This window comes from Echinops telfairi, unplaced genomic scaffold (assembly GCF_000313985.2).
Source record: "Echinops telfairi isolate 266 unplaced genomic scaffold, ASM31398v2 ScPeMD7_5592;HRSCAF=6446, whole genome shotgun sequence".
NCBI lineage: Eukaryota > Metazoa > Chordata > Mammalia > Afrosoricida > Tenrecidae > Echinops > Echinops telfairi.
Window position 1 is genome coordinate 22,268,209 of NW_022109491.1, and position 15,285 is coordinate 22,283,493.

The window sequence follows — 15,285 nt, forward strand, 5'->3', positions numbered from 1 at the left end:
CTTTACACAATGGATGTGTGTATGGATTGGGATAACAGTTGTATGAGCCCCTAATATAATGTTAAAAAAAAAGATGGTTAATCAACAACAACAACAAAAAACCCCGTATCTGTGCAGTCCTATATCAGATGCCCAGGAAAACAACCACTCTCTTCCTGAGGTCACAGACTTTATTCCTCCAACCAGTGGGCCTGAGTACAACTGAGGCAGGGAAAGAGTTTCATCTGCAAGGGTCTCACGGGCAGGACTCTGGGGGGAGGCGTGCACAGAGGACAAGAGAGCCAAGCTCCTCTGGTCCTAGAACAATGTCTCCTCTCTTCATGAAGCAGACTATCTGAAAACCCTTCAGAGACTGAGCATACCCTCCCAGCCCCGGGAGTGAAGGGGGGAACCACTGTCATCTGGCACAAAAGAAAATTTAAGCCCAGAGCAGAACCAGCAAAGCGCTTTTTAAAAATTGTCCCAGGACTCACAAATAGGCATCTCTAAGTGCAAGTGCATGCCCAAGGGCATGCAAGGGCATTCCTGAGAGCTGACACAGGATTACAGAACTGTCTCCCTGCTTCGTTCACTCTAGGCCTTTACTCCCCTCCGAGCTTGTAACATGAGTTGGGGACATCACCGTCAGATAGATCCCTGTTCTGGGCTCCAAGAGTTCTCTGCAATCTGGGGTTACAGCAATGTAAGGCTGACCTGGGCCCTGTCACAAGTCTGCCTGACAGTCACAGGAAGTTGTCTCCACCTAGGGCGAAGCTGGTCCTCGGTCCCAAACAGCAGATTGAGAGAAGTGGTGTGGGTGAGCACAAGCACTCAGTGCTCCTGGGTGGGGCAGGGAGAATGGGCACATTTTTGAGAGCCAAGCAGGGGTAATCCTGGATCAAGGTTAGGGTCTTGTTCACTGGGTGACCAGGCATCGGTGGCTGAAGAGGTGGCTGATGACAGATGGGTCCGCCACAGTAGATGTGTCCCCCAGGTCATGGTCATTCTGAGCGATCTTCCGAAGCACCCGCCTCATGATTTTCCCTGGGGGAACCACAGCCATCTGGTTACCTGGTGACAGCACCACCACCCCACCACCCTCAACCCTGCAATAGTTTTCCCATGCATACGCACACCACCACCCAGGCCTCAGCCACTCTTGGGGTGGGGAGGGGGACGTATCTGAGCATACCTGAGCGAGTTTTAGGCAGGCCAGGTGCATTCTGGATGTAATCCGGTGTGGCAATGGGGCCAATCTTTTCTCTAACTGTAAGCAGCAACATCAAGCATTTCTTTAGCATCTGGAGGCAGGCCTCCATGAGCCAAGGTAGAGATAGATGGCTTTGCTTCCTACTGTCGCTTCTAGGCCCTACCCACAGAGTCTTCCTCTGGCTCACTGCCTGGCTCTCTTTAACAGGTGTCTGTACTCAGAGTACCTTAATCTAACTCAGCCGCTTGAGTCAGCCCACTAGAGTTACCAGCAGTAATCACTAGCAGTGATTAGCAGGGAATATAACTTCTCTGAGCCTGTTTCTTCATCGAATGATCTATTTCCTGGGGGTGATTGTGGGAATTCAGCGGGATAAGATATTTAAAGCGCTTAGCCCAGCGGTGACCCAGAGAAAGTGTTCTAGAAATGTGAGCTATTATTGGGGAGAGGCCAGTGGAATGGAGCAGAGGGCACCCGGCCCCTGGATCTGTCTGTGGTTTGCCAAGCAGCTCGCTCCTCCCCCAGCCTCCCAATATCTTGCTGTGCTAACTGAGCTCCCAGGACAGATCCCACAGGCCCTGCTCACTCTGCTTCTTGAGCTCCTCCTTAAGGGTGGGGCTGAAGGTGTGGCCATCACACAGGGTGACAAAGCAGTATAAGCATTCGCCCTTCACAGGATGAGGATGTCCGACCACAGCCGCCTCCGCAACAGCCTCATGCTCCACGAGCGCTGACTCCACTTCTGCTGTGCTCAGTAGGTGCCCTTGTCAAGGGAAAGGAAGTGCCATGAGAGAGAGCCCCGCCTCTGCTCCACCGGTGCCCCTAGGCAGGTCTAGTCTGGTCAAATGGAAATGGCCCTTCATTCATTCCTCTCAGGTTTCCAGTTACCCCACCAATCTGGTCCCCTTCCCCCTACCCCCCTCTGGGCACATCCTAGTGTTCCAGTCCTCCAAAGCCTGGGTCATGATTGAATGCTGAACTCCAGGCATGATCGGAGGAGCCCTGGTGGACCAGTGGGTTATGCTTTGGGTTGCAAAGTCAGCAGTTTGAAACCACAAGCTGCTTCACGGGAGAAAGCTTTCTACTCTCATAAAGATTTAGTCTTAAAAACCCTGGAGTCCATTCTACTGTGTCCTGTGGGGTGACTGTGAGTTGGAATAGACACGACTTGATGGCAGTAAGCGGATGGTCTGGACAAAGGACAGGACTGCTGCACTCAGAAGGCTCTGGCTGGGAGTAGCCAGGAAGGCAGGGCTCACAAGATGGGAAAGTGGTCCTTGGTCCTCACCAGATACATTGAGCATGTCGTCAATCCTGCCAGTGATCCAGTAATAGCCATCCTGGTCCCTCCGGCAGCCTGGGAAGCAGAGGTAAGATCATACGTCCACTCTTTCCCACTGTGGTAATCAGCACCCAAGATGGCCTCAGTGATTTCTGCCTCCTGGTATTCATACCATGGCATAGTGCCCTTTCTTACCTTCCTAGGATTGGTCTGTGTGACCAACAATATGGCAGAAGTGATGGTGTGTCTGCAGCTTCTGCCTTGATTGTGCACTCTCAGGTCATTATCTGGAGGACCCAGCCACTATGTGAGTAACCCATGTGGCAAGGATCAGAGAGCTCCTGTCAACAACCATGTGGGTAACCTTGCAATTGGGACCTCCCTCTCCTCAGTCAAACCATCAGATAACTGCAGCCCCAAGCAACAGCTTGATGGTTCCATGAGAGATCCTAAGCAAGAACCACCCAGTGCCGTCAGCTACTCATATTCGTGAGCTTTAGAAATAAGAGAATACATTTGTTGTGTTAACCTACCATTTTTGGGGGTAATTAGTTCCATGGCAATAGATAATTAATACATCTGCCTAACATCTGTTTTCCATAGGTCAAACTAAGTTATTTTTCAAAAAGTAAATCAGTTCTTAGTATTTCTATGCTTAAAACCACTAAAGGTTTTCCCCATTGTCTTTTTAAAAAAATCATTTTATTGGGGGCACTTACAACTCTTATAATATTCCATACATCAATTGTATCAAGCATATTTGTACAAATGTTGCCATCATCATTTTATAAACATTTATTTTCTTACTTCCCACCCCACCCCAACTCCTAAACATTTATTTCCTATTTGCGCCCTTAGTATCAGGTCCACTTTTCCCTCCCTCCACCCCCACGCCCACCCTCATGACACGTTATAAATTATTAATTTTTTCATGTCTTACACTGACTGCTGTCTGCCTTCACCCACATTTCTGTTGCTCATCCCCCTGGGGGTGGGGGGAATTATGCATCTATCATTGCAATGGCTCCCCCTTTCTCCCCTCTTTCCCATACCCTGGTATCACTACTCCCATTTCTGTACCTGAGGGGTTTATCTAGCCTGGATTCCGTGTGTTATGAGCTCTTATCTGCACCAGTGTAAATGTTCCAGCCTAGCCAGAACTGAAAGGCAGAACTGGCGTCATGATAGTGGGGGGTGAGGTAGCCTTGGAACCAGAGGAATATTGTGTGCTTCATCAGTGCTATACTGTGCCCTGATTGATTCATCCCTTCCTTGTGACCCTTCTGTGAGGGGATATCCTATTGTCTACAGATGTCTTTTGGGTCTTTGTTCTTACTCCCCTCATTCTAACAATATGTTTGTTTTTTTGTTTTTTTGTGTCTTCTGGTACCTATTTCCTGATCCTGTCAACACCTCATGATCGCACAGGCTGGTGTGCTTCTTTCATGTGGGCCTGTTGCTTCTCTGCTAGATGGCCACTTGTTTATCTTCAAGCCTTTAAGACCCTGGCCACAATATCTTTTGATAGCCAGGCACCATTAGTTTTCTTCACATTTGCTTATGCACCCATTCTGTCTTCAGCGATCGTGTCAGGTGAGCATCACAGATTGCCAGGTTGTTAGAACAAAATGTTCTTGCATTGAGGGAGGGCTTGAGCAAAGGCCCAAAGTCCTTCCACTTCCTCAGTGTATTGCCATATAAATATATGTACAAAATGTGCTTGACATAAATGGATGGATGTATGTATTGTGATAAGAGCTGTATAATCCCCCAATAAAATGATGAAATATATCTGTACATAGGCCAATACCTCTGTTTTAATGGATTCATATATTTACATAAGTCCACACCTATGTTAATACCTCTATCCATAAATGTGCTTCTTAGAGCTTTCTTCTGTTTCCTTTTACCTTCCCCCTGTCCCACCATCATGCTTGCCCTTCTTCTGCCCCTTCTGCTGCCTCTCAGCTAGGTTGCTGTTACTCCAACACACCGGAATGTCTAGGTCCTCCTCGTTGTTGCTTTTAATTCCCTCGTTATTCCCCTCCCTATGGCATTGTTTGCTCACCACTCCTTTCCCCCACCCCTTCCTCCCCCAGGTCCTTCCTAATCCCCACTGTACTTTTAATAATCTCCAACCTGGGCAATGAATGTACAAATGCGCTTTACACAATTGATGTGTGTATGGATTGTGATAAGAGTTGTATGAGCCCCTAATAAAATGATAAAAAAGAAAAAAAAAACTCCAACCTTCATCATGGTCCCCAAGGCGCTATATAATCTACCTCTCCAACACCCTATACTATTCTTCCATTTGCTCACTACATTCTAGCCAAGCCAGCTTCATTTTATACTTCAGATAATTCCCATGTGTTTCTGTCCCTCAGCCCAGAACATTCTTGCTTCAGATTTTCCCATGTCTGGTTCTTTCTCGCCATTCAGGTCTCAGCTCAAATGTCACTTCAAGAAATGTTCTCTGATCACTCCAGCCCTACACACACTATTTATTACATTTCCTTATTTGCTTTCTTTGCATAGTACTTATCACTACCTAATATTAGCTGTTTTTTTCTGGATTCCTTCCCACCCACCCCCTTGTCACTATGTCTCCTCATTAGAATGTAAGTTCTATAAGAGCAGGGCCTGTCACTATCTTATTCCTAGTAATAGTGCCTGAACATAGTAGATATGGTCAATAAATACCTATGGATGAGTTAATTGTCCATGTTCCCAGGCTCCTAACATAGAAGCACACCTCTCACAGTACACACTGGCATAGGACCATCTCTTTAAACACAGGAGCAGAGGAAAGTAGAACCTCTTTCCTCACACGTAGGTGTCAGGTGGTGCTATCCTGAGGCTCTTCCAGTTTCACATTCTCTTCTGAAGCTCTCTGGATATGTGTGACATGTTCCTCTCTCTGTTCTTCTTCCCCCACCCCTCCCAATTCGCCCCTTTCTGAGACTGGAAGGGGAAGGGACATGTCTCAATGGGAGGTGGTGAAGGGGTATTTCTAGGGCTCACCATCTCCTGTCACGTAGTACCCAGGGAACTTCTTGAAGTAGGTGGTCTCAAAGCGTCCATGATTCCCATAGACAGTGCGCATGATACCTGGCCAGGGCTGCTTGAACACCTGGGGAGTGAAGAAGACTTAGTGGTCACATCTGCTACACGGTCTCACCAGAAGACAATCATAGCTGTGCCAAACCCGCGGGGGAATATTCTGAGTGCCAGAAAGTACAGGCTTTGGAGAGTGACAATCCTGGCTCAGAACCCCAACTCTGCCACTTATTACCTGTGTGACCTCAGGTAAGTGACTTCACCTCTCTGACCTTCAGGATGCTCATCTGTAAATCAGAGAAAATAGTCTACCTTCCTAGGGATGAAATAATCTATGGAAATGAACTCGCAATGTGGTTACTGATTAAGCATATAGTGTAGTTGAGTAATCGCTCCAGAAAGCAAGTTGAGTTTGATGCATGAATGAGAAGTCATTACTGCATACATGTGAGCAAATCATTACTGCCCCAGTGGATAGCATTCTGGAGCAGCAGATTGGTGAGACAGACAGAACTCTAGGCTAAGAATCAGAAGGCCTGGATTCAGGTTCTGTCCCTGGTACCATTTTACTCTTGGGAAAGTGAAGTGGGTATGGAGAATGGGCGTTGGCTTCTGAGGTCCCTATAAGTACAAAAGCAACAATAGCTAACATTTATCAAGCACTAACTGTGAGGTTTTATACTAAACCCTTCATATGGATTATATAATGTAATCAACCCAGTAGTGGCAGACAAGGGTACTACGCTAGCCCTATTTTACAATTAAGCAAATGTAGGTTCAGAAGGGTTAGGTAATTTTTCTGAGATCACAGAAGAGACAGAGCCAGGATTTGAACCCAGGATTCCAGAGTCTATGTGAGTTTTCCACTCTGAAGCCTCTTTTCAGTCTAGAATGCTTGTCAAAGGAAGAGCTGGGACTAATTCTTCCAGACCTAAAAAACTGTCTTGGAGTCTTGAAGAAGACTCTAAAAGGGTCCTTGGGAGGCTCATGCTCCAAAGGGCAGAGATGTAGGCAAAGTATCTAGAAAGATCACCCCTGGGGATAGTTGGCAGACCCCCAACTATGGAGCCTCAGCCCCAAGCAACTGCCAGGGGAAATTATATTCCAAACTTTGAAGCAACATGCAGTACCCTTTTGTGTATCCTTCTCCCCACTCAACGTCCCCCCACCCCCCGGATGAAGGCCTCACCAGATAACCTTCAGCTTCACCCTCCAGCTCTTCCCCAGACTCATTCAGGATTGCAGGAGCTACGCCAAAGAACGGGAAGGTCTAGAAGCAAATAGAAGGCAGGGCTCAAGAAGAGGAATGAGGTATCTGACTCAACTTCCTACCTCTCCCAAGAAGCTCTGATACTCCAATTTTCTCCATAATGGTCCTGTCCCCACCCTCTACATATTCCAGAACCAGCCACATTAGCCTCACTCACAGCAGAACCAGGCTTCATGGGTGTGGCACCAGGGAGGGGGGTCAGCATATGGCCACCCTGTGGAAGACATAGATTAGGAGTTTAAGCTAGTCCACAACCCTGTCCCGGTGTTCCAGCCCTCTGACCCCTCACTTACTGTCTCTGTCTGCCAGAAAGTGTCCACGATGGAGCAGCGCTCGGAACCTACTACCCGGTGGTACCACAGCCATGCCTCAGGGTTGATTGGCTCACCCACTGTGCCTAGTACCTGTAAGGATGCCCGACTGTGCCTTAGGCAGGGCAATGGGGAATGGGCAGAGAGGAAGGCTCTGATTACCTCTGGGATCCAAGACAACATGCTCAGGCGCTTCTCTTGCTCCCACCCTGACTCTAGGTCAGGGTGTTGGGACAGTAAAATGGAATAGACTAGGCAGAAAGTCAGCACCATTACTGAGGGACACCCATGAGGCAGCATCTGGAGAGGGGTGGGTTCTCACTTGGTGACAGGTTCATCTCCAAACTTCATGAGCAGGCGGATGGCTGTGGGTGCCGTGTAGAACTTGGTCACTTTGTATTTATCCACGATGTTCCATAGGCGGCCCACATCCGGGTATGTGGGGATCCCCTCAAACTGACCCAAATGAAAAGCTGGTCATTCCTGATCTTTACCAATAACCCACCATCCCTCCCTGACCATACCCTCAGGCTCAGTATTTTGTCCTTTCTGACCAACCCCAGTTTCTTCACTCCCTAGATAAGCTAAGAGACCTTCCTAGTCAGTGTACACAATCCCCTCAGGACTCCTCTTTCTCCAGAGTCCAGGAAATATGTCGTTGTGTAAGTCCTCCTGGCTCTGGATCAACTATCCTGGGTAGTTACCCAGGATCATCTTGTCCACCCCAACTCAAGACAAGTCTCCATGGGGCTCTGCTCCCTTCTTACCAAAACACTGGTGGCACCATTAGCCAGTGGTCCATAAGTGATGTAGGAATGGCCTGTGATCCAGCCAATATCTGCTGTGCACCAGAACACGTCCTCCGAGTGAAAGTCAAATACATACTTGAAGGTTGTAGCCACGTAGAGCATGTAGCCCCCAGTTGTGTGTACTACACCCTGTAGATGAAGACAACCTTAGTGTTGGGCTTTGTGCACACCCCCAGTGATCATCAAATGAAGACTTAGGGGAGCAGGCAGAAGACCCTCCTGGGGAACTCTGGTCCTACCAGCACCCCTTTCACAGCATCCAATGCTCTTCAACCTGTCCTCATCCCATCTCTCTTGCACACATTATCACATCCATACCTTCAGATGGTTTTTCTGAAGCACCCATATCATTCTCATATGGAGACACTTCTGACACAAATCTAATCACGTCTTGTTATGTATTTGCACATATACATTCATTGTACATTGGCAGAGTAGTAAGTCGGTGAGGGAAAAAAAGACCATCTTCTTTGCTTGCTTCATCCCTATATTAACCCTAAGAAGGAGAGGCCAAAATTATGTTCCTACAAGCCCCTGGAAGCATAGCTTAGAGCATACAGAGAAATGAATGTAGGAATAGGTGGGTGGAAGGTAGAGTGACACAGCTTTCAAGTACCGTAAATGAAGAGTCAGAGTTTGCTCAAGTGTTTCGGGGTGGAAACACTTGGTGGAGGCCTATGCCCAGCTCCCACATTGTGCCCTGGGAAGATCAGATTATATGCTAATTGTGTGGCATGTGGAAAAGACTGAGCTCCCAGAAGTGGTCCTAGGATCCCTCTGCCCACCATTAGCCTTGAGTTGACAGGGAAACTCTCCTTCACCCAAAGCATGTGAGCATGGGAAATAACATCCAAGTCAACCCCATGGACTCATTCTTTTCCAGGCACCAGGAAAGTGCCTACCCAAACGGTCTTATCCTGGTGTGAGGGGTACATGAAAATATTGAATTTCCGACTACCTAGTAATTGAGGATTTTGTGTCTTAATTTGGTTTAGAAAAAATAATGTAACATTTCTGAGACTTAAGGCTACAGAGTAAAATTAATGTCATTACACATTTCTCAGAAACGTCTCGCCCCTAAATAGTATACACACACACATATACACTTGCCTTGGGTTTGCCGGTAGAGCCACTGGTGTACAGGATGAAGAGTGGGTCCTCAGCATCACACCACTCGGGCTCACACTCATCTCCTGCTTCTTGTACAAGCTCATGCCACCACAAGTCAACCCCCTGGTTCCAGGAGATCTGTAGCAGGAGAAGACAGGAACAGGCAAAGAGTAACTGTGAAGAGGGCAAGGCTGGGGCAAGAGACAGCCCTCCCTGGCATCTGGAAAGACTAAGGTGGGACTAGTAGCTGTGGGACGGGAAGGGAGAGAAAGTCATGTGGGTGGAATAAGGCAAAGAAAACTGGGGCAGAACAGCAGGTTCCTGGGCACTCCCAGCACCCTGGCATCCGTCCCCCAACTCCTTCAGAACTCCCCTTACCTGACCTCAGGTTGAAGAAAGTCACTTGGATGATCCCTTCTTATCCTTCAATTCTCTGCTTAAATGTCATTTTCTTTGGGAGGTTTTCCCTGATCAGTATCTTATAGAGTCCCACACCCTACTCCCACCCCTGCTGCTATTCTTGATCGCAGCACCATATTTCTTTCCCACACAGCACATATTTCCAATTGTTTTATTAGTTGTTTATTTGGTTACTGTATCTCCAACTAGGTAGTGATGTCTATGAGGGTTGTGACATGGCTGTCTGCATTAAAAAAAAAAAAATTCTAGTTCCCCAATACCTAGCAAAATATCTGGCATCAAAATTCACTTAATACAGTCTTTTTCTGATAAATTGATAAATGACTATGCGCACACAGGCCTGCACACACACACATATGAACTTATGGGGCTATTGGCTCATTAGCAGGGATGCAGATACTATGTAATCAGAAATGCACGATTAGTCAGAGCCTGCAGGTGAGGCAGGCACCCGATGCTGTTAGTTGGTAGTAAAATGTCAACTGCTCTTGGTCCAAGCGTCTCTTCCTTCATGTCCAGCCTTCCCCCACATCTAGAGGTACTTCCTTTAGTTCAGCACTAATAGCAATGGGTTTTCTCAAAGAGAATTTGCTTAAGGGTGCAGGTTCCATTCAGCAGGAAGCCCGGCTTCAAGTTGTCGACAGAGGGTCAAGGTAGACTACTTCCAGTAGAGGAATGTCCTCTATACCCAAGTGCCTAGAATTTTTCTGGACTCTCCTTGAAAGTCTTTTCCTTTCTTCACTACATCACATTTTTAAACAACCAGTATTTTCTGAGTTTGCTCTCTGGTCATGAAGCTGGATTCCCTGAGTTTTTCCCTCCCAGTTCTGCTACTTACTAGTATAGAGGACATTAGGCAAGTCACTTTTTCTCAAGTCACTCCAGTTTAAAATGAGAATAATCATTTTTGCCCTACTGGTCTCACAGGATTTGGGGAACATAAAGAGGAAGGTACTAACTCCTAAACATCAAGCCTTGGATTGCCCCAGGGGAGATGGAGGAGAAATGGTGAATGCCAGAAGGGACAGAGGTTTTTAGTTCAATGTTCACTGGGCATCTCTGGGAGATAATGATGGGAACTATTTGAAGTTTGTTTCAGCCCTCACAAAACCTTTTCATCCCCATTGGCTTCTTGTGTATTCAGTATATTCCCTACATGGCTGGTAGGGAGAGATGGCAGTGTAGGAAAAGCACCTTTCTCTTACGTTATGAATATATAGTAAGGATATATGCTTGGGTGCATATTTGATTTTAAAAGTGTAAGACACACTTTAATAGATTATAAAATAAGTGTCTAATCACACTCCTCTTTTTATACTATCTGCCCGTTACTATAGAAAATCTAACTTTCTGATCTATGAGCATCTTAAGGTTACCACTAAACATAACAAGAAGAAAGAGAGAAGCTGCCCACCAGCTGGAAAGCACAAGAATACATTTTACCTTTCAGTGGAAGAGCCATGCGGATCTAAACATACATTGGGCACATTTTTTCCTACCAAATGATCTGCATGCGATGAGTTATTAATGTAGTTTAGGTGTTTTAAACGAATGTTGCTAGTCTACAAGACTGGTGTGACTTCTCAGAGGAAAGGCACTCACTATATGTAAGGGTAAGGGATAGCTACGCTGCAGCCTTGGAATGAGAGAACTTTTATAAAACTGTTTCCCTCATGGATGGGTGTGTAAGGAGGAGGCTGGGTGCTCCAGGTGTAGAGCTGATCACCAGCACCAGGAAGCAGGATAAGCTTAATCAGTGGAGCTAACATTGACTGTGAATTCAGTATGTGCCCATTAGGTCCCAGAGCTTTGAATCAAGAAAAAGTTTGAATCTTCTAAAATGAAGGTTGAAGAGTTGACCTTTGTCTTTGGACTTGGATAGAGTCACAGCTGCCAGGTGTGGGAAAGTAACACGAGGGAGGTCATAGGTAATATTGTTGAAGAGGGCACTTTCAAACTGCCAGGCCCTCTCTTGAGGATTACTTAAGGATAAGGGTGTTTGGGATTCTGCCAAGAGTTGGCAGTTTTAACTGCAGCTCTCAGACAACAAACCTGAACTTTAAGTAAGCCTATTTTTATGTCTTTGAATTTTGGTGACTGATTGTTTTCACCTCAAAACAAAATAAAACAAAAAGTAAATATGACTGAACTACTGAGTGGCATGATGTCTGGATGGTGTCCCAATAAAATGTTTTGGAGAAAAAAATCCAAGAAGACTTTATGGTCTAAAATTCAAGAATTTGTTCATTCTTTTCAGGTCTCTTTTTGAGAAATGCCAGCCTGTCTGCTATCTTAAATGGAAACAATGATAGCTAATATTTATTGAGTACACTATCATGTTAAGAAATGCCAAGCACTTTACATACATTGATAACGTTCTATAAGGTAGGTACGATTATTGTATTTATTTTACAAATAAGGAAATGGATGCAAGAGAAGTGAAGTAATTTGTCCAAACTCATACAGTAGCAGGTGAGAGCCAGGATTTGAACCCAAGTAACCTGACTCTAGAACCTGTACACTAAACCACTAAGTTTGAAAAGTAAAGGCTTAGGTCCTTGTCTAAGTTTTAAAGGGGAAGCAGTGTCCCTATAAATCAGCTCTGTCTTCACCATGCTAATAAGAATAGAGACAAGGGCTTATTCTACCATTGACCTAAGCAGTGCCAACAGCAGATTTCGAATGATACATCTTATAAGGATGGAAACTCAGAGAAACAGTGGATTTTATGTTTTGCTTTAGTGAGGGAAGCCATTTCTTTTTAAGCATGTATCACCATCCCTCCATTACTGAAAAGGAAACTGAAACCTGAAGAGGAAAGAACACACAATTGAAAATCGGTGTCCACGGTTTTGGACGTCTCCTCTATCCGAATCTGCTTTGATCCTCACTTAAAGAACCTTCTTTCTAAGAACCATCTACAGTGTGATTTTTGTTATCCCAAAGTAGTATATAAACTAGATTAGGATCTGTGCTCTTCCTCCTGTCTGCCCCAGCTAAGTACACAGTAAACGCTTTCTCCACCTTGTCCCCTCTTCCAAGTAAAGGTCCTAAGGAAAACAAACACTAAACTCACTGCCTCAGAGGCAATTCTGACTCAGAAAGCAGGAGTGTCTGTTACTACTTCTCTAACATCCATGCTCCATGCCCTTTCAGAGAGGAACAAGGGCATCTGATCTCACAACTTTAAGTTTGGCTTGGATGGCAAGGGGCCCAGAGGCAGGAGAAAGGGAGTCGGGTCTGGCAGCCACCTCAATGAAGTAAACAGGCAAAGAGCAGATGGACACACAGACAAGCACGCAAGGAAGCAGGACCCAAGGCAATACAGAGATGGATACCTGGGGCTGGATGCGCTTGGATTTCTCTTTCAGCTTGCCCTGTTAAGAGCCCATGGAAAGGCTGGTGAGCAAGGCCTGACTACAGTGGAGTGGGAGGGAAGATCAGTGCGCCCCAAATTCCTGCTGCCTACACTCAAGCTGCATCTCACTAGTCCTCCCTCCCAGCCTTCATTTTTCTGATCCTAATCCCAACCCTATATGCTCAGAACCCCTATTACTGAAGAGCTAACTGTCGAATAATAGAACACAACCTTCTCTATCCCCAAGACCACTCAAGGCCCTTCAAGTCATAGAATCTCAGGAAATTTCTGTCCTTCTGGGTCCTGGAACTTTCATCCCTCATGCCACCCAGATATGAAAACCACTATTGAGTATTTCTATTGTTCCCATTAGAAGCACTATATCTCAAGCTGTAGGTTAAGGCCCAGATCTGGTGCCTCCAATGATGTGTACTCCCTAATCAACAAGTGTCTAACCCAGTGGTTCTTAACCTCCCTAATGCTGCAACCCTTTAATACAGTTCCTCATGAGTGGTGACCCCCAGTCATAAAATTATTTTTGTTGCTACTTCATAACTGTAATTTTGCTACTGTTATTAATCGGTCGACCCTGTGAAAGGGTAGTTCAACCCCCACAGGGGTCATGACCCACAGGTTGAGAACCACTGGTCTAACCCCAAGCCACAGCCCAGTGCAATCACAATCACTACATTACAGTTGTTCAAGTCACCGCATTTCAAACTCATACCTAAGCCTGGAGAATCCCCTATAGCCCACCAAGAGATCCCAACCAGCACAGGGTCTCCCATACAATCTCTCATGCTAAGTCCCCCTGAGGCCCAAGGGGCTCCCTTCCCACAGCCACAGTTAAAGTCCCCCAGCTCCCAGGCAGCTATTCCAGAAGAGGCATTCCTAAGATTACTCCCAGATGCTCAGCTTATAATGAAGAAGTAAGGGAAGGTATTGAGAACTTCCAAGACAGGAAGAAAGAGCCAATTTGAGCCCAGAGGAATGTAGAGAAGTACTAGACTCACCTGTACATCTGGACATGACCTCTTAACTGGGGGGGACTGGCTGGGGGAGTCACCCATGCCCAGCTCTGCCCGTCCTAGGTGCTTGACCACAATGCAGCGTCTTACTGGAAAACCCCTGAAGGAAAGAAAAGCTTGAAGTGGTTGGCTGGTTTACTCAAAACATCAGGAGACAGAACCTGCCCATGTCCATCTAGAGTAGGGAGAATAAAGGGAGTCTGAAGCCCAGAACCTGGCACTTGGAAAAGGCTTAGTTAACCCAGAACAGTAGCCATCTGGCCAGACTTACTTCTCTCGACACTTCTCCAGGGCCTCGTCAGCCAGCATTTTAAGGTTCACAAGCTTTTCTCCCCTGTAGAAGGCATCTTCAGGGAACAATACACATTACATGCCTTAGGAGGGCAACACACCTTTAAGCCTTAACCCTAGTAGGCACAATGTCCATGGAACCCTTTCTGAGTGGGTCTCTTAATTCTGGCTCTTCCAGCCAATTTAAACTGACGGGGTCATCTGAAGTATGACAAGAAGAAAGGCAGGCCAACTCTACCCTCTCTGCCAAGCTATCCAAATACCCATGGGCTGACTGAAGATTAAAACCTGGCTTGGGGAAGGGGATGGGTTTAGGCTGGGGGACCCTAGAGAAGGGGTGATAGAATTAGTCACCTGTAGTGATAAGAAGGCTGCAACTGGAATCCAGGATCCGTTCACATAGAGATTCTGCAGAGAAGCCTGCAAACTATGGAAGGGAAGAAAGTAACCTCTACAGATCGATGGAACTTTCAGGTCTCTAACCTAGGGTTCTAGAAGAAACTGGGTAACTGATATGGGCCTGTGGAACAAACATTTTGAACTCCTTAGTGTGTATTTAAAATGTTCTAGCATCCTGGCTCAGCCTACATCTCCAGAGTACCATCTCCCACCCCTGCCCTTTTTACCAGCCCAAACTCCTACCACAATGGAGTGCAGAGCCCCAAGGCGGGCACAGGACAGCATGGCTACCACCAGCTCCGGGATCATGGGCATGTAGATGGCTACTCGGTCACCTTTCCGAATACCTGTAGGTAAAGGACAAACACTATGAACCATGGACCTGGAGAGAGCTCCTACTCACTACTCTGTCTTGCAGCTGGCCCTTGCCAGCTAACCTTCTCTGGTCTATTAGCACATTCTTTCCATTCCTTGTCCACGTTCCCTCAGTACCCAGATACCACAAGCCTAAGCCCCACAGTCCCCTTCCCATACTCCCCACACTCACCCTGTTTTCGGAGAACATTGCTGAACTGACACACTTTGACCAGAAGCTCACGGTATGTGATCTGAGTAGTCTCCTCTGGCTCGTTGCCCTCCCTGAGACACACCAGAAAGAACCAGTTAATAGAGAGTATAACCTCTTCCTCTAACAGAAAAACACCGAACAGTCAAAATCCAGCCAGCAATGCCAAGGTCTAGGAATGTTCCATGAAGGT

General features: G+C 46.5%; 1 protein-coding gene across 2 annotated transcripts in view; it reads right to left on the bottom strand.

Annotated features, from left to right (window-relative positions):
• Window positions 1–156: 156 nt before the first annotated feature.
• The window catches only part of ACSS2 (acyl-CoA synthetase short chain family member 2), a 43,437-nt gene continuing 28,308 nt past the window's right edge, over window positions 157–15,285 (bottom strand). The window contains exons 2-18 of one of the 2 annotated variants that reach the window (XM_013008095.2): window positions 15,075–15,166; window positions 14,771–14,874; window positions 14,483–14,555; window positions 14,109–14,184; window positions 13,823–13,937; window positions 12,790–12,828; window positions 9,032–9,169; window positions 7,880–8,050; window positions 7,435–7,568; window positions 7,095–7,227; window positions 6,959–7,015; window positions 6,721–6,801; window positions 5,496–5,604; window positions 2,478–2,546; window positions 1,776–1,952; window positions 1,172–1,246; window positions 157–1,023 (exon numbers count right to left, since the gene is read on the bottom strand). In XM_013008095.2, coding sequence (XP_012863549.1) covers window positions 896–1,023; window positions 1,172–1,246; window positions 1,776–1,952; window positions 2,478–2,546; window positions 5,496–5,604; window positions 6,721–6,801; window positions 6,959–7,015; window positions 7,095–7,227; window positions 7,435–7,568; window positions 7,880–8,050; window positions 9,032–9,169; window positions 12,790–12,828; window positions 13,823–13,937; window positions 14,109–14,184; window positions 14,483–14,555; window positions 14,771–14,874; window positions 15,075–15,166 — 1,771 coding nt within the window. In that variant the 3' untranslated portion in view covers window positions 157–895. The remainder of the gene's footprint in view (window positions 1,024–1,171; window positions 1,247–1,775; window positions 1,953–2,477; window positions 2,547–5,495; window positions 5,605–6,720; window positions 6,802–6,958; window positions 7,016–7,094; window positions 7,228–7,434; window positions 7,569–7,879; window positions 8,051–9,031; window positions 9,170–12,789; window positions 12,829–13,822; window positions 13,938–14,108; window positions 14,185–14,482; window positions 14,556–14,770; window positions 14,875–15,074; window positions 15,167–15,285) is intronic. The other variant, XM_004697939.4, reaches the window with a different exon arrangement.